Source organism: Amblyomma mixtum, chromosome 8 (assembly GCF_055824585.1).
Source record: "Amblyomma mixtum isolate Tamu chromosome 8, ASM5582458v1, whole genome shotgun sequence".
NCBI classification, from domain to species: Eukaryota; Metazoa; Arthropoda; class Arachnida; order Ixodida; family Ixodidae; genus Amblyomma; species Amblyomma mixtum.
The window spans coordinates 139464966-139487277 of record NC_143019.1 but is presented as its reverse complement, the minus strand read 5'-3'; the positions used below and the strand labels follow the sequence as shown (position 1 = coordinate 139487277).

General features: G+C 49.3%; 1 protein-coding gene across 3 annotated transcripts in view; it reads right to left on the bottom strand.

Moving 5' to 3' along the window:
* LOC149334622 (zinc finger protein ubi-d4 B-like) overlaps positions 1-22312 on the bottom strand; it is a 54352-nt gene that overhangs the window by 22674 nt on the left and 9366 nt on the right. For all 3 annotated transcript variants that reach the window (XM_089555261.1, XM_089555262.1, XM_089555263.1), the window contains exons 4-6: positions 20484-20550; positions 12199-12428; positions 4010-4391 (exon numbers count right to left, since the gene is read on the bottom strand). In XM_089555261.1, coding sequence (XP_089411387.1) covers positions 4010-4391; positions 12199-12428; positions 20484-20550 — 679 coding nt within the window. The remainder of the gene's footprint in view (positions 1-4009; positions 4392-12198; positions 12429-20483; positions 20551-22312) is intronic.

The following is a 22312-nucleotide window of genomic DNA, read 5'->3' as shown; positions in this document are numbered from 1 at the left end:
TGCAATACAATTGGCCGCTTTCTCCGGCATAGTGGTAATAAGTTCGTGATTTTTTCGGTGAAATTTGATTTTCCGGACTGCCCGATTTTTCGGTCGTTTTCGCGGTCCCTAGAGAGTCCGAAAAATCGATCGTCGACTGTATATGGTTTATAGGGCTATGCATAGAACATGAGAAAAATGCAAGAAAAATTTTTTTTTTTACAGCCAAGTGCACTACTGTTTATATGGTTTATAGGGCTGTTTATAGGGCTATGCAAAGAACATGTTCAAACTGATTCTCACGAAAGCCAGTTACGCCCCTTTACAAGGCTCCTGCTACTTCCCACCTCTGCATGCCTGCATCCAGCCTCCTGAACCCTTCAGGACCTCAAGTAACATCAAGCACATTCTCCTGGTATGAACAAAGGCAAAACAACTGTCACTGCACACTGAGAAGTTCCACAGATGTGGGACATCGCTGCAATCAACATGTAGTCATGACAGGTGCACAAAAAAGGATGAACAACGAATAATATGGCCACACATAGCCATAGTCTTTCACTGTGGATGTTCAGGTGTAAGCGATGTGAAAGGGAACCTCCCAGCTTGTGCTGGTGTACACATGTCGCTTGCTGGACTGGAGGAGAGCAGAGGTGAAAAGACACAAGGCTATGCAGGCTACGCAGGTCAAGTTAGAAGCACACTTTCAACCATAAGAACAATAACAATTTAACAAACGATGCCTCAATTGTGAACACGGCAGCAATGCGCTGATCAAGCACTTCAGCATCGACTACACCGTCGAACCTTCTAATGCAGATGACATGCAAGCGTGACAAGGCGTGTCTCCCGTTTTGGCTGCCGCCCCTGGCGACAGCTCAGCAAAGACGACACCTTGACAACTGTACACGCAGAAATGACTACGCTAGCGTGTGGAAATTACTCAAACAGGCCACACCTGCACTGTAACTGAGAACACTCCCTCGAATTCCTGGACTAGCACTAGGCCCAACGGCAAAGTGGCCTCAGAAGAAAAATTCAAAACAACACATACATGAGGTCAACTATCAGCAGTTCTGAAACTTGTTCAAAATAAAAAATGCAAACTACCGTATTCATACTTAGCAGCGCGAAAAAAAGAGGACCGTATTTAGTCGCGTAAGTTATGCCTGCGCGTAATTTGTGCAACCCTAATTTACTGCTTGGATTTATATATACATAAAAAAAAAAGGTTTTACTCGCATATCTTGCGCTTCCTGCTGCGCAAACCCACAAGCATTCACGCAGGTGCGAGCAGAGCAGGCTTCGCAAGATAGCGCGGCTGCGTCGCTGCGCGAGACTGCGAAAGGTGACTGAGTAGAGTGAAAAAAAAGTCAGTAATTCGTTTGTAAATTGGTTCTAGTTAAGAAAAGTAATATGTGTGGCATTTACCTGGCTTGCTTGTGCCAGTGGTCACTTTCCCACACGAGTGGCTGCAAGAGCAAACTTCCGGTAACCTCCGGAGTGTTAATTGCGCCAGAATCCGAAACTACTGAACTGCTGGCTGTTCCATCTGCTGCTACTCAGCCAGCGCCGGATGCGAGGGCGCCATTTTATTGCCTTCAGCACCTCCATTCGCCTCTGACTGCTGGCTTTGCAACTGCATGGTTCCACGTTTACTGCTTTGAGCTGCACACGCGTCGTCCCGCCATCACACGGTGAACTGCATAACGTGAGCCTGGGGTGGGCGCTGGTGATGGTGGGGGTTGCAAGGACCGCACCCAAACTTTCCAAAACTCACGCAATAATAGCCTTCAAAATGCATGCGCTGTGGCATTCGTGATCAGCTCCGGCTGTGAGCAATGGTGCGCTTGATCGCAGAGGCCACGCATGCGCACAGGAGCTTCCAGATGCCACCAACAGATGGCGCCCAAGGCCGCGGCTCATCATCATCAACTACCGTATAAATGCGTGCAAGGGCCGCACCCGTGTATGGGCCGCACCCCGCTTTCCCGAAGGAAATATTTAAGAAAAAATAAATCCGCGTAAGGGCCGCACCCGAACTTTCCATGACTCGGGCGGGAATAGCCTTCTAAATGCACACGCCGTGGCCTCCGCGATCGGCTACGGCTGCGAACAACGGAGCGCTCGATCGCGGAGGGCTTGATCGCGGAGGCCAAGCACGCTCACAAGAGCTTCCAAAAACCGTCCATGAATGGCGCCCGAGGCGGGAGTCATCATCATTGTCATTTTTTTTTTCTGCCGCGACTTCTTGCTATCTACATCGGCATCAGTATCGCCAGCTCCAGCCTTTCGTGGCGTGTTCGCGCATTTATCGCAGTTGTGGCTTTCGCGTGCTGCCGCCGAGTAACTTAGATTTATCACGATGGGCAAGCACCTTATCAGCTACACGGCTGGGAGTTAGCTCTCGAACACGGCAAGCGTGCGGCTGACAGGGAATTCGACGTGGCCGAGAAGCGCGTCCGATGATCATGCAACCAAAAAGGTGCATTGAGAAACATAAGCTGCAAAAAGTGCGCTTTTCGAGGCAAGCCGTGCGAGTTTCCTGAACTGGAAGAAGAGCTGCTCTGCTATGTGATGGAAGTGCGGAACTACGGCTACGCGTTGACAGCGGACATGCTGCGCGGCTTGTTTTAGACGAGCAAGCACCGGAGCTGAGCACCAGCTCAGAGTCGAAATACTCCGCGAGTGACTACTGAACGTATATAAATGCCGCTCATTCCCTGATTGGTGTGTTTTTACTTAAAAAAAAAATGTTTTTTCGTACGTCGCGTGTATGGGCCGCACCCCGAAAATTGGCCCCCGAATCTGGAAAAAAAAGTGCGGCCCTTACACGCGTTTATACGGTATTTCCTCTGCCACAAACTCCCGTTATCCATATCGGCATCAGTATCACCAGCTCCAGCTGCCAAAGGCACAGGAATTGTGGTAGCGTGCTAGTTCGCCGTAGCTGTGGCTTTCACGTGCTGTTGCCAAGCGCTGCAGTTTTATTGCTCCTGGGAGTTAACTATCAAACACAGCAAGTGTGGGGTGGGCAGGAAATTCGACGTGGCCGTGAAGTGCGTCCGACGATAGTGCGACCAAAAGAATGCATTGAGAAACACAAGCTGCAAAAAGCGTGCTTTCCAAGGCAAGCCATGCGAGTTTCCTGAGCTCGAAGAAGAGCTGCTCTGCTATGTGACGGAAGTGCGGAACAACAGCTACACGTTGACAGCGGACATGCTACGTGGCTTCTTGTGGGATGAGCGCGCACTAGTAAACAGCACCAGCTCAGAGTCTAAATAATCCGTGAGTGACGACTGAATCTAGAATAAATGCCGCATATTCCCTGATTGCTGTGTTTTTACTTAAATTTTTTTTTTTTCGCACACTGTGTGTATGGGCCGCACCCCGAAAACTGGCCCTCGAATCTGGGAAAAAAAGTGCTGCGTCTTACATGCGTTTATACAGTACTTTTAGGTTTATTAAACCAAATAAACCAAACAGTACTTTTACTTTGGCCAGCAAGGGGCACGAGTTGCAGGGTAGACATATACACGGCAATGTATCGTGCACACTGCGTGACCTTTGTGGAGTTTTTCGCAAAATTTCTGCGCAATTTGTGCAGATCCTTTTCGAAGCCTTAATTTTAGTGAAAGAAAAAAAGTACGCAAATTAAGAGAGTAAATATGGTTATCCACTGCGGCCATTCCCCACTGTGCATGGGCTTTTGTGCCTGCCATAACTCTCTCTTTCTCTTACCCAGTCCAGAGTAGCGGGCCACACAGATCTCCAGGGCAGACCTCTCTGCCCTTCTCTATATATAAACCTCTTTCTTGATCAAAATTTTGGTATGGGCTAGTTGGTGGCTCATCTTAAGGAAAGTAGATAAGAGCGCAAAAAACAGGGACAGCAAAGAAGACAAAAACAACAGGACTGGCGCTGGCTGTGTCCTCTCTTCTGTCCCTGTTTCTTGCGCTGCATGTACTTTCCTCCCTCTCGACTCTGGTGGCCATGAACAGCCGTGAATGAACCCCCCTGTGCCCCTCACCCGAGCGGCCGCAGTCGGAGCAGGAGACGAGCTCCTCGGGCTGCCGGGTCTTCTTGTTCTCGCCATTGTCCCCCAGGCAGAAGTCGCAGTACGGGCTGGGGTTGGCCAGGGGCTTCCCGCTGGCACTGCGCTGCTGCTGCAGGGGCGGCTGCTGCTGCTGGGGCAGCCCGGGGGGGCCGCCACCCATGGGCGGCTGGTGCGGGGGACCCGTGGGGGGGCCACCCTCCTCCGCTGAGCCGGGGGTCTTCAGGAAGGAGAGGAACGAGTCCTGGAACTTGCGCAGCCCCGCCAGGGGACTGTCCCCCCCCGAGGGGCCTCCCCCACGGGCTCCCCCAAAGGGGCCGTCTCCCGAGGGCGCACTGCTCGACCCACCACTGTCCTCCTGCACGAGAGAGCCACAACGGGGCTCAACGCATGACTTGGCACCAGGGGCAACACACCCAAGTCACACAGGACTCTCACTAGTTCTGGTTTGGTTTGGTTTATGGGGTTTAACGTCCCAAAGCAACTGAGGCTATGAGGGACGCCGTAGTGAAGGGCTCCGGAAATTTCGACCACCTGGGGTTCTAAGAAACGTGCACTGACACCGCACAGCACACGGGCCTCTAGAATTTCACCTTCAAGATATTCAGCCGCCGCGGCCGGGATCGAACCCGCGTCTTTCAGGCCAGCAGCCGAGCACCGTAACCACTCAGCCACCGCGGCGGGGCCTCTCACTAGTTCTGTGTCATCATCATCATCAGCAGCCTGACTACACCCACTGCAGGGCAAAGGCCTCTCCCATGTCTCTCGAGTTAACCCTGTCCTTCGCCAGCCGCGGCCACCCTATCCCTGCAAACTTCTTAATCTCACCACCCACCTAACTTTCTGCCGCCCCCTGCTACACTTGCCTTCTCTTGGAGTCCACTCTGTTACCCTTAAAGGTGCACTGAAGAAGATTCTGAACTTGTCTTTTTGCCGCGGGAACTCGATCTACACGTTCCTAGCATTCTTAGAAACCGCAACTTATTGCCTTGCATGGCCGATTTCCCTAATTAAATCGAATTAACGTCCGGCTCCCGCCCTTTTTTTTGAATTCTGCCTCGTACGATGGGCGGAGTCGACCAACGCGTGAAGTTCCTTTCAGCCAGCTCCGTGGAGGCTTTGCTTTCGCTTTATGTTGTTTTTTAGGTTTCCATGAATAAATAGTTTCATTCGCAGATAATATAGCTGCAAAATAAGCCCGCAGAAATAAAAATACGCGCGGACTATTTGCTACTACGGACTACTACGTATTACTCCGCCGATGGCAGAGCGGCAAGCCGCCACGGGACTGGGTGAAAGGCACTCCACGCGTTGGTCGACTCCGCCCACCGTACGAGGCAGAATTAAAAAAAAAGGGCGGGAGCCGGCCGTTAATTCGATTTAATTTGGGAAATCGGCCACACAGGGCAATAAGTCGCAGTTTCTAAGAATGCTAGGAACGTGTAGATCGAGTTCCCGCGGCAAAAAGACAAGTTCAGAATCCTCTTCAGTGCACCTTTAAGGTCCAGCGGTTATCTTGCCTTCGCATTACATGCCCTGGCCAAGCCCATTTCTTCCTCTTGATTTCAACCAGGATGTCATTAACCTGCGTTTGTTCCCTCACCCACTCTGCCTACTTCCAATCTCTTAACGTTACACCTGCCATTTTCCTTTCCATGGCTCGCTGCGTTGTCTTTGACTTAAGCTGAACCCTCTTTGTGAGCCTCCATGTATCTGCCCCATAGGTGAGCAGGTGAGTTCTGTGTACCACTGTGGAAGTTATAAGCCCATTTCACCAACGTCTATAAGTGTCCAGCCACAGGCACGCAAGCACATGCAATGAAGAGCTGGAAACTGGTGATGCATGCTCATAGCTTCCGAGCATTCCATGGAACTGGCGAGACTGCTGTCTTCTACATATTACAGAAAACAAAGGATCATAGCCATAAGCCTGACTTCACCCACTGCAGGGCAAAAGCCTCTCCCATGTCTCTATGTAATTAACCTTACCCTGTGCCAAGTGAGGCCACCCTATCCCTGCAAACTTCTCAATTTCATCTGCCCACCTAAATTTCCGCCACCCCCTGCTACACTTGCCTTCTCCTGAAATCCGGTCTGAGAAAACAAGTAGCCAATTACAATTCCTTCATGTGAAATGTAACCAATTTCAGTGGTCAATTACAGCCCATGAAAAGTCTTTTATTAGCACTGCACAAATATACATGGACGAGAACGAGCTGCTGCAGCTTGATGTACTACTTTGGTAACTTCCCTTGCAGTTGCTTTTCTAAGCTTTCTTCAGCATTTCTTCCACGTTTCCTAGTGAACACATCAGCTGCAACTCCGAAGAGCATCTCGATTAATGCACCATTCAGTTCAGTTGTTTTATTCCTTAAAGGGCCCCTTTTCAGGGGGTGTTACATAAGGGGTGGGAATACAGTCGCCGACTGATTTTTCGGACTCCAAAAATTCGGACATGCTTGATTATTCGGACTGCTTTGCGGCACCATCACTCTCCCCATAGGCCGCAATGTATAACAAATACCGGAATTTCGGACACCTTCCAGCCTCTCGTTTGATTTTTTGGACCCCACGCCGACGCTGACCGCCGCATGTGAGCGCCATTTTTGTTTTGAAATGAGCCTCCTTACCGCCCCACGAGGTGGCAGTGGTGGCGGCGTTCGCTCATCATCATCGTTTTTGTGTGCTTCAGTACAATGGCTAGTCTACTTCCGGTCTCGCCTATCCAATCCAATAGCCGCTGGCCCGGCCATCTCGTCTTTCTTTCTTTGTGCCGGTGTGTTCGTGTGGCGCGGTGCTCTTTCTGGTTGTGTTGCTCGTGTGCTGTGCGCGCCTAGCAGTGAGGCCAGCGAAGCATACGAGAATGACGGCGACATCGGCGCAGTCCGCGCCTGGGAATGCAGCTAAGAAGCGCGGCAAATACTCAACAATGACGATGGCAAAGAAGATCGCCGTGATTCGTCAAGTGCAGAACGGCCGCCCGCAGAGCGAAGTTGCCCGGGAGTTCGGCATTTCGAAGCAGACTGTCTCTGACTACATGAAGAACAAGAAGATTTTCAGCGAAGAATCGAAGTCTTCTTCATTGTTGGAAAGGACAAATTTCAGAGAGGGCAGCCACCCGCAACTCGAAGCAGTGCTCCACATGTGGTTGTGCGCAACAGTTGCCAAGCGGGTCCCAGTGTCGGGCGATCTTCTAAAACAAAAGGTGGAGACCGTCGCACTGCGAATGAATATCGAGGAGTTCAAGTTCAGCGATGGCTGGCTCCGCAATTTTAAGAAGAGGTACGACCTCACTTTCAAGAAGATGTGTGGTGAGAGTGGTGCCGTGGACCAGACTCTTGTTACTAATTACCGCTCCGGCAGACTGGAGTCGCTGCTGTGCCAGTTTTTGCTGGATAACATCTTCAACTGTGATGAAACAGGCCTGTTTTACAAGATGCTAGCCGAGAAGACACTGTCTGTGTCTGGCGACCCCTGCCACGGCGGAAGGCATAGCAAAGAACGGGTCACAGTGATGGTTGGCAGCAACATGTCGGGAAGCAAAAAGCTCCCGATTCTTGTTATCGGAAAATCCAAGAGCCCGAGGTGCTTCAAAGGGGTGAAAACAGTGCCCCTGTGGTATGAAGCAAATTCGAAGGCGTGGATAACGCAGCAGCTTTTCGCTGGACCGGAAGTTCAGAACACAAAACCGCAAGGCATTGCTCTTTGTGGACAATTGCGGTGCACATGGCCACATTGATGACCTCACATCCATTCAGTTGGAATTGCTACCACCTAATACAATGAGCGTCTGACAGCCCATGGACCAGGGCGTGATAAAAAATTTGAAGGTGCTATACAGGTCTCGCCTGCTGAGCCGCATGGTTCTGTGCATCGACGCTGACAAGCAGTATGCTGTCAATCTGCTGTCAGCGATCAACATGCTTTCTGATGCCTGGAAGGCAGTGACGCCAGCCACACTCCGAAATTGCTTTCGGCACGCAGGATTTGTGAGAGGCAGTGAAGCGGATGCCGTGGCGCCGGATCTCCCGTCCGATGTGTTTCCCACAGACGCCGAATATGTGCTGCAGGACTTGCGAAGTGGCAGCGTGATGATCCTGGACGCAGTCACCTTTGAGACTTTTTCAAATGCCGACAGTGCTGCACTCACATGCGCGGAGCTGGACGATGACGAGATAATTCGTCAGGTGTCAGCTGTACCGCCTCATGACGAATCCGAGTCAGATGACGCACCACGTGCTCCACTGCCGTCGCAAGCGGAACTTGTGAAAGCAGTGACGGTGCTTTCAGCTGCCTACGGTGACAGCACGACCCTTTCTGAAATTCAGGCAGACCTGATTGCGCACAAACGGAGGAGCCATGAGCAGCGCATTCAGGATTTCTTCCAGCCAATTGTGGGGCCCGAATGAGTGCGTTCAAATAAAGTTTTTTTTTGTCTGATTCTGTTTTTTCGGACTCCTGTTTATTCGGACTTTCCGGCGGTCCCCGTGAGGTCCAAATAATCAGTCGGCTTTACCTGAGGTGGGGCAAGATGGAGGTGACACTTAAGGAAACCTAGTGTTTTATTTGATGCTGAAATGATCTAAGTGATTTAATGCTTTAATGTGCACTTGCTGCAATCACATGCCAATCTTTGTTCCTCGAAAGAATCACACGTGTACTTACTCAGTGAAAATCTTATATTTGTATACCTTACTTCAACTTATCTGTAACTTATTCCGTTTTTCATTTCTGTGTGCCCCACCCCTTATGTAATACCCTCTAACGAGGGTCTTCAAGGTTATTAAAGTGAAGTGAAGTGACCTTAAGCACCACCTCAAAGTCACACAAAGCGCAACGTTTTGCTGACTGACAAGGTGCCAACACTTCAGTTTGGGCGACTCTGTTCCCTGCCAAGGAATAAGTTTGCGTAGACAGAACTGACTGCAACACGCGTGTATCAACAGTTGCTTCCGTGAGGCAGAATTTGTGATCACAGGAATGACGGAGGACTCTGCCGAATACCCACGTTATCGAGCGCATGCTTATTTGTGGCAACGCGTCGTCAATGCGCATCTATAGTCGGACAAAACTTAAGTCTGCAGTGAAGCTCCCACCACATTCAGGACCGCCGCACAGAATTCCTCCATGACGAAAAAGTACAGTGGAACCTCGATTATACGATGTTCAGGGGACCGCGCGAAACCGTCGTATAATCCGGGCGTCGTATAATCGAAAATCAAGCGTGATATTTTTTAACGTGTGAACTTCATCGTCATCTTTTTTTTTTTTTTTCGGAACACAAATGAAGCACATTTTTGCCGGCAGAGGGCTAGTCTTCAACAAACAAGATAAAATGGCCGTTGAGGCTGCTGTGAGCAGCGGGGCAGCGGCTCGCGCGGTTTTCTTGATAGGTGGAAAGATTAAGGCGCACCGGTTATCGACTGGCTAAAGTGTGCCTACCCTATTTACTCGATTCTAAGCACCCCTTTTTTTTCACGATCGCGATGCCCAAAGTGAGAAGGGGTGCTTAGATTCGAAAAATCGCGGAGCCGATCACCTCCGCGATCGGCTCCAGCTGTGGACAACGGTGCGCTCGATCGCGGAGGCCAAGCACGCGCACAAGAGCTTCCAAAAACCGTCCATGGATGGTGCCCGAGGCCGCAGCCATCATCATCGGCAATTTTTTCTCCCCCGCGCCTTCCCGTTATCTTTCCTTCCTCCATGCGTTATCTACACCGGCATCTTTCTTTCCTTCCTCCATGCGTTATCTACATCGGCATCAGTATCGCCAGCTCCAGCCTTTTATGGCGTGTTAGCGCGTTCACCGTAGTTGTGGCTTTCGCGTGCTGCCGCCGGGTAATGCAGATTTAGCACGATGGGCAAGCACCTTATCAGTTACATGGCTGGGAGTTAGCTCTTGAATGCGGCAAGCGTGCGGCGGACAGGGAATTCGACGTGGCCGAGAAGTGCGTCCGATGATCATGCGACCAAAAGGGTGCATTGAGAAAAACAAGCTGCAAAAAGCGCGCTTTTCGAGGCGAGCCGTGCGAGTTTCCTGAACTGGAAGAAGAGCTGCTCTGCTATGTGATGGAAATGCGGAACAACGGCTACGCGTTGACAGCGGACATGCTGCGCGGCTTCTTTGGGATGAGCGTGCACCAGAGCACAGCACCAGCTCAGAGTCGAAATACTCCGTGAGTGTCGACTGAACGTAGAATAAATGCCGCTCATTTCCTGATTAGTGTGTTTTTGCTTAAAAAAAAAAATTTTTTTCGTACGTCGCGTGTATGGGCCGCACCCCGAAAATTGGCCCCCGAATCTGGAAAAAAAAGTGCGGCCCTTACACGCGTTTATACGGTATTTTAAATCAGCAGAAAAAAACTGAATACGTCTGTGCAGTCCATTGCATTTGGTCTGTAAATAAAAAAAATGCTCCAAGACCTATGTCCCCCCTTAAGTGAAGTGCGGGATGCGATTTTAATAAATGTCGTCTCTAAGCTTTCGTCACTCGTATTATAGGTGGGTAAAACTTTTTTTTTTTTTCCATTTTACGTCTCTAAAACTTAAACCCGTGATATATTTGGGTTCGTATTTTATGCGGGTTTTTACGGTACTCACAGCGTCCTACATGAAGAAAGAAACAAACATCGCCTGCTGGATTGCCTAGGCATGGCTTGGGTGACTAATCTGTGACCAGAACTGTTGTAGCCACTCAATCAAAAGACGCAGAAATGATGATGATGGACTGGCATTTGCAGTAGCGGCTCAGCTCAAAACCAAAATGGCGTTTAGCGTGTCGAACCATGCTTCGGTCAGTGTCGTTGGGGTAAGTGCTGTTAATCAAACTGGGGCAAGGGGTTCACATTAGAGGTCGCAATGTTTCCGAAATTTCGGCAGTTGTTACACATTAAGGTCTATGGGGAGAGTGGTGTGGAGTCTGAATAATCAAGCTTGTCTGAATTTTTGGGGTTTGAAAAATGAGTTGACTGTAGTAGATGTTGTTACCAATGCAATGACGCGCTCCTTGCACGCATTGATCTGCTTTTTACCAGCGTCAGCACACTTTAGTCCAGTTCTTCAAGAATGTTCACCTTCTCCATTACCAACACTGCTATTGCTTTGTTTTTAACACGGGTACTAGCACAACTCGCAGACAACCACTTGTCTCAGCACCATGTGGAACACATGCACTACCGAAAGCACATGAAAGTAGAACAAAGCTCTGAGGCCTCACTACCATGACTACACTGTAAATGAAAAAAGAAATGCGGTGGAAGTCCAGTGGCTTGCTGCTCCGTCGTCAACACTCCCTTACCTAGCTTACGGTGCGAGACTGATGAGAGCTAGTAGCAGAGACGACGTAAATTGAGCACCTCAGCAGAATTCTTGGCACCATTAAATCCAGGGCAAGTTCTAAATAATGAGGTGCTTTCACTATGGGTGAACAAATAAATTATGCAAGATGTTCAGAAACATTTCACATTCTGAAATTCACAGTAAATATTTTTGGAAATTTCTGAAAATTCCATAAATCTGAAAAAAAAAAATTGTTAGGTTCTTAGTAACGAGATTTCACTGTATCACCACAGAGGGAACCTAATCACAAGAATGGTGAATAAGGCTAGACGAAGAACCGGACATTGCGACAGTGCTACAAACCTTCAGGTCCTGTGCATAGTGTTACGATAGTTGCATCCTACCGGTACTCACCTATGGGGCAGAAACGCGAAGGCTAACAAAGAGGATCCAGCCTAAGTTAGGGACAACGCAGCGAGCTATGGAAAGAAAAATGATAGGTGTAATGTTGAGAGATCGGAAGTGGGCAGAGCGGGTGAGGGAACAGACGCGGTTTGATGACATCCTAGTCGAAATCACGAGGAAGAAGTGGGCTTGGGCAGGGCATGCAATGCGATGTCAAGGTAACCGCTGGTGGATTCCAAGAGAAGGCAAGCGTAGCAGGGGGTGGCAGAAAGTTAGGTGGGCGGGTGAGATTAAGAAGTTTGCGGGGATACGGTGGCCGCAACTGGCAAAGGACAGGATCAGCTGGAGAGGCCCTGCAGTGGGTGTAGTCAGGCTGATGAGGATGATGATGAGTTGCATCCTTAGCACCCCCACAAGCAGCCCATGGAGAGCAGAGAAAGCCACCACCTCAGCTTCCCTCTCTGCAAGTGGGTGTGGCGCACCTGATGTGTAGCGGCCGATGGCGGATGATGGTCAGCGGCCGTGCTGGGAGCTGTGGTGTTGCCACTGGCACCGGCATTTCCCCCACCGCTGGCACCGCCAGAGCTGCTGCCGCCCCCACTCCCACCACCACCACCACCACCACTGGTGCTGCTGCTGCTGCTGCCAGGAATGTGGCTGTGCGCGTAGTGGTAGGACAGGCCCGGGCGCGTCTTGTATCGGACGCCACAGACTGCACAGACAACAAACAGTGCTTGCTATGCAGTGGCGCACATTAAGGGATGACAACGTGACTTTGAAATCCCCCCCCAAAATTGTTTTTTTCAGGTGAAAGCTTTTAATGGCTCATGCTCGCAGTGTCGATCAGTGTTATATGCCTTCATCGAAATTCGACCACCATGGCCGGGATGAACCAAAATTGCGAAGCAACCGTTAAAGGGGTAGAGACATCAAATTCCAAGGTTGTACAAAAGACTGCCATACGTTTCCTTTGTACAGTAGAACCCCGCTGTTACGTTCCTCACTGCTGCGTTTTCCCGGCTGTTACGTCGTTTTCTTCGGGTCCCGGCATAGCTTCCATAGGATCCAATGTATTGGGAACCCCGCTGTTACGTCGTAGCCGATGAAACGTTCCCACATGATACGTCGGAACCGGGCACCCCGAACCCGCCGGGGCAATGCGCGCCAACCGCCATTTTGATTTTTTGACTAGTCTTGGCCAGGCTTGGCTACGGAACTGGCTGCAAGAAGCCGCACGCGAGTTGGAGAGGCCGCCACTAGATGGCTATCTGCCTCGCACGCCGAACGCCGCGATCTTTATCGTGGGAGGTGGTGACGAGGAGGCGCGCGGCTGCGGTCGCTTATCAGTTTTTCTCAGCCAGCGTCCGCTTCGGGGGACGCAGTTGTTGTGACGCGCGTCTTTTCTTTTCTTTCACTCTTTCTTTTTATCTTTTAACTCTCCTCTATCTGCAAGTGACAGCGGTGGTGGCTCGGCTGGAGCCAGTCAGCAGGCCCGTGCAATTTCCTTTTCATCCTTCTCTCAGTCGCAACAACATCTTTATCGTGCTTTGATGGCGTGATAGCGTTGAGTAAGCGGAAGGGGCTTCCCCTTGAGGAAAAGCTGGACGTACTAAACGCAGTCAACAGGCAGTCAGGGCGGCTTACGCGGAGCAGCGCGGCGAGCAGCCTACGAACATTTCAGTGCTTGACGCTGTGCACAACGTCGCTTCAGCGTGGACTGCAGTGAGCGCGTGAACTGCACAGCACTGCTGCGTGCGGTGTGGCCGCACCGCAAAGCGACGCTGACAGCAATGCGGCCTTGGCTATTGAGAAACGCGTTGTTCTTTCCAGCGAGCGAAAGAAACTGCAATCCACCATTCTCGATTTTTTAAAGTCCTAGGGTCAATTTGCGGAAATAAATTGTTTCAAGTCAAAGCTGCACTGTTTTCATTAATTTTCGGTGCTTTCCTCACTGTTGCGTTTTCCCGGCTGTTACGTTTTTTTTCCCCGGTCCGGTGAAAAACGTATGAACGGGGTTCTACTGTATGTGAGGACCAGAAGAGCGAAGTATTAAATTTAAGGGAGGTCTAGAACATATTTTAATTTCATTTTAAAGTTTGTGAAAATGCTCACTCTTGAAGTCTGAGCCATCGCTAGTGCATCGATGTGACGTAGGAACAGAGAAGAAAACGCAAGTATTTTCTACGTCATTGCACAGTTTTCTGACGTACGGGACCAAGTTTTGCGGTTTCGCGGCCTAGCAACCTTGGTTACGAGTGCTCACGAGTCTTTTTTTCTGCACGCTCGCGACTGCGACGGTGCTTTACGCCCGGCGTTGCTGCAGGCGATCTCGTTGTCGAAAAATCCACTTTTGCAGAGGAATATTGCCGGCGCTCTAATCTAGGAAGCATTCTCTGCTATCATGGATGTTATGTATTTTCTTGTGCGAACGTGAAGTACGCCGAACATGCCGGCCGGCCGGCCAGCCTGGATCCCGTCTGCCAGCGTCATAACAATGAGCTAAAGTGTGTTCTTGACGTAAATAATAAACCCTGGGATAAGAAATGTGAAAAATGTGTCATTTTTGAGGATCGCTGACTAATACTGAGCTGCTGGCAAAGGTAAAGACTGTGATACGAGCAAAATTCTTGCCACAACCGCCTCGCAGCTGCCGCTGGCGCGACGTTGGGGTCCGACTCGCCTGGCACCCGCTCGCTTCACTGCTGAAGGCGTCGCGGAGATTTACCATACTATTTTATTGTGAGATGATGCTGTTGACAGTAAAGCGATGTGTAGAGTAGGCCTTTTATTATAGCAAAGGCGACTTCCGAAGCGCCGGCCGCTGCGGCTCCAATGCGAAAGAGGCTATAGGCCTAGCGACGACCATGGCAGCCAGGCAGCAGCAGAGCTCGCCGCCCAAAGCGCCCGCGAGCGGTGCCGTTGCCGAAAGCTCGAAACATAAGCAGGCATGCTTTATCGCTGCTCGAGCAGTCTTTCTGATAACAAGGCGATCTTGTCTTTTCTTGCGACATTTGTACACCATCCCAAGCAGCGCTCAGGCACTGCTGCACGGCGGCGAAGTGCGAAGCCGATTGTGGGCAGAGCTTGGGTACAGCGGCGCAGCGATGCTCACCGCTCCGTGTGTCCCTGATTGCAGTGGGACGGCAGTTCGCAAGCAACGATCGGTGCGGCGCGTCGGCCAAGTGGCCATATGGTTTGATGAATGTTGCTGCGCGTGCATTATTTGTCTACATAATGATTGCATTTTGCGCTCTGAGCTCGGTACTCGCTTTTGGTCGGCGAATGTTTTCGCTCGGCCACCAATCTGCCCAAGACGCGTCGGCCGAGGGGTCTCGTCGGCATCTTTGGTCGGCGACGTTGTGACACTAGGACAACGCTTGGTCGTTGGGGGCGTCGTCGTCGGTGCAGTGTGACTGGCTAGTCGGGGAACGACCAGGTTGGCCGACGCGACCGTCGGCATCGGGGTCCCGTCGGCCTAGTGTGAAAGCGCCTGAACTGCGCGCTGGTCCCAGGCTGCCCTAGTTGTCGCTAGGCCTAGGTGATTTCGCTTCGAAGCCGCAGTTGACGGCGCTTTGGAAGTCGACTGTGCTATAATAAAAGGCCTACTCTTCACATCGCTTTAGTGCGAACTCGTCCCATAATAGAAGATAAGTTCGATTTCCACGACGCCTTCAGCAACGGAGCTAGCAGACGAGCAGCGCGCACGAAGAAGCAGCGTCGAGCTGTCAGGATAGGACAACGTCGGCGTGAGGTCGGCGCTGTTGTCGGCAGAGTGTGACACACGGGTCGGCCGACGACTGCTATCTCGGCGACGCGACGGCGATGCGCTCGTCGGGCGACGACCGGCGCTCGGTCGGCATCTGCGCAGTGTGACAGACGCGTTGACGGCACGAAAATCGCTGCCGCCGACCATCGCCAGACGGAAATCAGCCGATCGTCGGCATAGTGTGAAAGCGCCTTTACCATTTGACGTTGCCTACACGCTCGGCGTTCGCTGGCACAATCTGAGCTACGTCGGGCCCGACGCCTGCCTCCTCTTCAGAATCGCTGGGCAGCGGATCAAAAATGAAGTGGTTGTCGGGGTTCGAACCGCGGCGTCTCCTTCCTCGTCTGCGTCATGCCGCGATTCCTCATAATCGGTGTCTTCGCCGAAATAAAACTCTTCTTTCCGACTCGGAGCTATTCGGCATTGCGACTTGCCCTCCGCCTGGCTCTCCGTGTTTACGCGCACCACGTGCGTGTCAAGCAGATGACATGCCTACACGACGTCACGGCTTTCCGGACCCACGTGACAACGCATTGTCTGGTTTTTGACGTCATGCAAGAGCCTGGCAAAACCTGGCAACTACGAACAGAAACCAAAACTGCTGGGTACAAATAATACGATTATTAATTATATAATGCGAGTTCATGCTTCTAAGATGGTGTTCCATGCTCACTGAATCACTACGCATTATTTACAACCCAGAGGTACAACACAAAAATGTGGTGTCTCTACCCCTTTAAACGTACAGCGTTCTGGGTGGCGCCATACGATTTCTCAATGCTTATAGCTTAGACGTTCTAGTCAAGTTGGAGGCTAGATTGTGACAGGGATTCGAACCGACGACATATGCACCTTCAACTGTACGCCTTCCGAGACTCTCTACCCCTTTCCTTAAGGCGCCGTTGAGGCATTCACCATTCACCGGTTACTGCGTCTTTTCCTTTCCTCAAAAACCAATCAACGAATTGAAATTCTGAGGCAAAAGTTGATCCTACACCCTTGCGGTTGGTATCATACGATTTCCCGTTTCTTAGGTTGGAGGCTAGCTCGCGACAGGTGTTCAAACAGAGATTCTGAGTGTTTCACTCAGACATTTGTGGATTCAGCGTTTGTGGAATCTATTTTCGGAGGTGTGCGTCTTCATTTCATTTCTCATAGCGCAACCTGCGTCGAGGTCGAAAGCTCACGATGGCACACCAATGACACACTTTTGCCTTCACAGCACGTAAGCAGCCTGTATCCACTTTATTCCTCACTCTCTGCCAAGATACTCACCTTGCAGCAAACATTTCTCCACGACTGTTGCGTCTATTTTGACCCCATCTGTTTTGTTGCACTCCTAGGACCATAATGCCGGTCGAGACATCCTCAGTTTTTCAAATTTGCGAGTATTAAAATAGATGCACGAAATTTTCTTCCCACTCTAAATATCGAAACGGACATTGCATCACAAAAAAACTCAAAATCAAAATTTGTGCTTTGAGGAAAAAAAAATGATAAAAATGCCGTTACCTGCGACACACCCGTAGGAATGCGAAGAACATTGAACCAGCCTTCTGCCACACTTTCTTAACCCTGCAGCCTTTTAAAAAGATTCACAGGAAGAAAATTCAGGGGGCCGCTTTACTGACCTAAAGTGAGGTGAGGCGGAAGCCTTAAGCGCGGTGTTGCTGCTAGTGTCACTGATGTGTGGTTGAGACGTTAAGCTTCGTCTCTAAGAGTGGGACGCAACAGCGTCTTGCAACGCTGCCAGGGAGTCCACAGAACACCATCGCCCATTGGGCTGTATGCCTTGCTCATTGGTAAATTGGTTTTTGTATCTGTCAAGCATATCCTCATGGACACCTGAATCTCACCGTAACTGGAAAGGAGGAAGATGGGAGTGAACGAAGACATCGTTTTCACTAGACGCGCCTTTGTTCATTCTAAACTATTGAGCTCGCATGGCGGAGTGGTTAGCATGCTCGTCTCGCACTCCAGAGACACTGGTTCGATTCCCCGACTCAACCAATTTCCTACTCGGTTTTTTTTGTTTATCTGGTCTGACTAGAAAGGTTAATTAGGGTTCAATTAAGCAATTAACTAACCTCAGTCCCACTTACTTGGAGCATCGCTATACCATCCCTTTAATTGGTTGCATGGTTAGTAGCCAAAGTACAATTGACCCCATTTGAAATTCGCGCACTGTGACGTCACGACCATTTCGACAAATTGAAAAGCGTGACATTTCTGTCGACAACTCCTGCTTACAACGATGAGGCATTAAAGGCCTTAATATTTATTAGATATCAATTTTCTGGATATATAACAGTGAAATTTTTTTAGAGTAGTAGTTATAAAAATTACCTCTCGTATGCTAAAAAAAATTCCACATAAATATGTGCGGAAATAAAATTTTTGCTGAAAGCCACCTCTCCATTTAAACAACCCTTTAGCCTGAGAAGCACACTCAATTTGCCAACACAGCTTGGCCACTCTGGTTGAGACTATTCATCGATCCATTGGCACTGTGACTGCATGACGGCTGACCAGCAGTGGGTGGTGGTGTACAGTCTACAAAACTTGCAGCTTTGAGCACAACACAAAGACATAAAACTACACAAGTTAACTTAGCACCCAAATAAAATGACCCCATATCTTCCTGAAATTAACAAATTGCTGAACTGACTAACAACTGCTTTTCCACCTCACGCTTTTGAAAAGTTAACATGTACCGCTGAAGGTCACCTAATTAAAAGTTTCCACCGATCAATCTTACACCCGTGCAGAGGCTTGTTGCTGCCTTTGCACAGGTGAAATATTGACAGGTGGAAATTTTTGCTGTAGCTAGTAGTAGCTCAAGAGTGGTGATCCGTATTTTAAGGGGGGACACCCCTCTTAGAACTATTTTCTCTATTTATGGACAGATTTGCACCAAATTTTCTGTTTGTACATTTTCATGTGCTGATTCTAAAACTGCAAACGGTTTGGGCCTGCAGCAGTAAGTTTTATATTTATCATGGAAACTATGTCGTTTGTTTGGAGGAAACTTGGTTAATTAACATAAGACTGTGTGAAGAACATTACTATTTATAAATGATCTAGAGTCACCAAGGAGGGCAATAAGGCATAAAAGAGCATTCTAGGACGACTTGGACAAAAGTTACAGCCAGTCAAACATGACAGAGAAAAAGCTCATTTTGATGACTTAGACAAAAGATTTATTTTCAGAATTTTCCCAAGGAAGCAGTGGTTTAAACTTAGCCCTATTGCACAACCTGTGCATTTATCTTTCTAGCACAAAAAGAATTATACTAATAGCTGATATAGAACTGGAGATATCGCTCCTCCAAAATTCTGAATGTGCCAAAATTACAGTTTTGAGAAATCGGAGAAAAACGTTTTTGGCATATTTTTGTGGCACCAAGGGTAACTAGAAATCACTGAAGTGAGTTCTGGCTCGTTTCTGATGTGGGAGAACCATTTCCCGTTGACTTAATTGCGCTTGCAACAAGGAAATTGCCGGCGAACAGATGGCATAGTCTGGAGGCTGGAACCCGAGATAAGTGCCTTTGCACTGCGACCTCCCCCAAGTTGCGGCGCGCGATTCTACCGGCGCTGTGATCGCAGTCAGCCGCTAACGAACGATACGCGCTCTTTGCTCATCTTGCCCCTAAAAACATAAATGAAGCAAGTTTATTTCGTCAAGGTTTCCGATTCCGCGCTTTGCGGACACCGTTTCGCGGCCGCCGCTGGCGCCGCGCCACCAGCTTTACCGGAGAGCTCGATCTGTCGCGCCGTTGCTGGCTGTCAACGGAAGCTGCATGGGAAGCTGCTTCGGTATCGCTTCTTCATCTGCATAGTCACGATTACGCTGTCTGTACGCGGCAGGAATCGCCCTGATCACTCCTCGCCGCCGCTCTAAGCACCGCCGCCTATCAGGTCATCGCGAAGCGTCGGCGCTCTATCGCTGATTGTTAGATAAGGGGATGCGCCGATGCAGCGCACCGAACGCGCTTCGGATCTCTGCCTTTCGCTCCCTCGGGATGCGTTTTCAATCCTCGCTGTCACGCTAAGCACCGCCGGTTACGACGTTGTTGCGCCGCATCGTCGCTGAATGTAGACACCAGGATGCAACGATACAGCGTTCCCAGCGCGCTTCGGATCTCTACCTTTCGTTCCCTTTTAGTGTTCTTAGCCTAAGGTTGCGTAAATTGAAATATTTCGCACTTAGCACCCGACGAACCTCACTTCGCCGTAACAGTGGGACTGCCCGACCCACTCAAAATGGCGCCGGGCTCCAAGCCGTCGACGCCGTCAACCAACCAAAAGTTGGCATTTTTGTCACGTGATCTCGAGAACCAATAGCAGAGCGCGCTTTGCCCAAGTTTGTTTGTTTGTTTACTGCTTCCAGGGCTTGCTCATGGTTGCCAAACGGAATATGGGAATAGCCTGAATCGAGACCTTTCAAAGGAAACCAAAATGGCGCCGGCGGAGCGCGTATTTCTCGAACGACAGGCAGTCAAAGTTTGGTGCGATTAGACCTCAATTTAAAGGGCCGCGCACGCTGTTTCACATCTTTGGAACGCTATAACGCGTAAATTAGGCGGTATTTTTCAACGAAAATTCGTGGATAGCTGCGCAGTGACGTCAGGATCGCGAAAATGGAAAGGTCGAAAATAAGATTTTTTGACCAATTTTCGGCCGCAAAGAGCCGTGTCCCCCCTTAATGCTACAAACCTGGCTGAGCTCTTTAAAATCTTGTTTTTCTTGCCATTTTTCTTGTAGCACAATGCAAGAATGGAACCACAAGAACATAAGTGAGGATATGGCACCAAAGCAGTGAGAAAAAAAAAGAAGGGGGGGAGAAAACAACAGCGACACGCTAATCTGCATTCAAAACAGAGCTCAACTAAGTTACGGGATGGCTGACACAAATGGGTGTGAATTTCGTAAAAGCAAAGGAAAAAGTGTACAGCAGTTGCACCAGAAAGTAAACAAGCTGAGAAGCACGATACTTACTTTCGCAGCTGTAGGGCTTCTCGGCGTCTGTGTATTCGATGCGCGTCCGCTTCTTCTGCCCGGCATTCTGCAGAAGAGCCCCAATCAGTGCAGCCCCTCCTCAGCCTATGTCAACAAAGCCAACACCCCCGCACTTGTGGTCAGCCTTTTGCAAAGCAGTGGAAAACAACACCAATCAGGTGAATGATGCAAGCTTTACCGAAACAGGACCGATTTTAGGCGGTTGGCATACAGTCATAAAGTGGAAATGAACTCCAGATATTGGTGGGACTGACTGGATTCAGGGCCCTGTTCGTGTCGCCATTCTCTCCCTCCAGTTCCTGCACTGGCCTCCATTTCACGACATCCTCATCCCTGCTGTGTACACCAGGGAAAGCTCCCCACTGCTGCATCATTTCTGAGAACCTGAAGTGCGGCAAGGATATCGAGATGTTCTGCGAGGCTTGCTCACGAACCCTGCTTCGACTTTAAACCAACATGACCAGGGAGAAGAGTCAAGCACATATGGACATAGCATGGCTGAGAAAGCTGCCAGCTCTCATCACAGCTCCCTCAAGGACTGTAGAGGTTTGATTTCAAAGTCAACCATCTCCCGAGACAAAAACATTTGAGAGCACTGCTAGTTTTGTATCACGTAGAGATTTTTGTTCCGAGTTCAACTCATGCAACCTACTGTCTCACAATTCCTCTCTGCAAGTCATCTTGTCACGTGACTCTGGTATGATGTGACCACTTTGTCACGTGACTCGAGACTTGGGAATTTTTCTGCGCCATCTTGTCACACGAGTTTGCTTTGACATCATCACTCTGTCACACGACCTTGAAATTTTTTACATCATCTTGTCACGTGACTTTGGTATGATGTCATTACTTTGTCACGTGGCCTAAAAATTTTCCTGCGTCATCTTGTCACGTGACTTCAAAGTTATTTTGCATGTCTTGTCATGCAAGTTTGGTATGATGTTGTCACCTATCATCATCACTTCCATCATCGCTATCGTACTAAATCTCAATTGCCTTAATTCGTTTTCTGTCAACTGCCATTAACTTAATTTGGAAAACTGACAACATGATGTTATATATCTTTATCATGACATATTACACCCCTCATTAATTTATTACTAAATTACAGTACATTCACACACAATCACACGTTGTGGCATCATAGTGCGGACACATTTTGCCAACATGTTTTGCGAACATGACCTTGAGATTGAGATCTAGACTGAATAATGAAAAGACACTGTCCAAACAAAAGCCTCATCAACCAAGTGAGTGGCATGCAATTACTCAATAAAAAGCCCCCTTCACCCAATGGAAGACAGTGCGCTATGCAGTGTCCAGGTGCTGCACACACACTCAAAGCAACCAACAAGGCATTCCTTACCTTGCACCCCTTTAAAAAACCACCACACTGTAGGAACTGGTTCCATTAATGCTAGTCACATCCCCATGGCACAGAATTTTTTGCTTCACTTTATACACAAGCCTACTACCCGTTGCAATACAATTTACTTTTCTGCCAAAGTACTTTGTAAGCTTCCAGGGTCATTTCATGCTCATTACTCATTTGCACACTTTTGATAAGTCCATTATGCACCTGCCATGCGCAGTGACCTGAGATACAGCTGCTCTACAGTTTCAGTCTTGGTAGCAGCTTATGCACTGGACATCACAGGTCATCACAGGACATTACACTATAAAGTAGTGATGACAACACAGTATTTTGTATTGTATAAAGGCCCAAACAAAAATACCATATAAACGCGTGTAAGGGCCACACCTCGTTTTCCTGAAGGAAATGTTTAAAAAAAAATAAATCCGTGTAA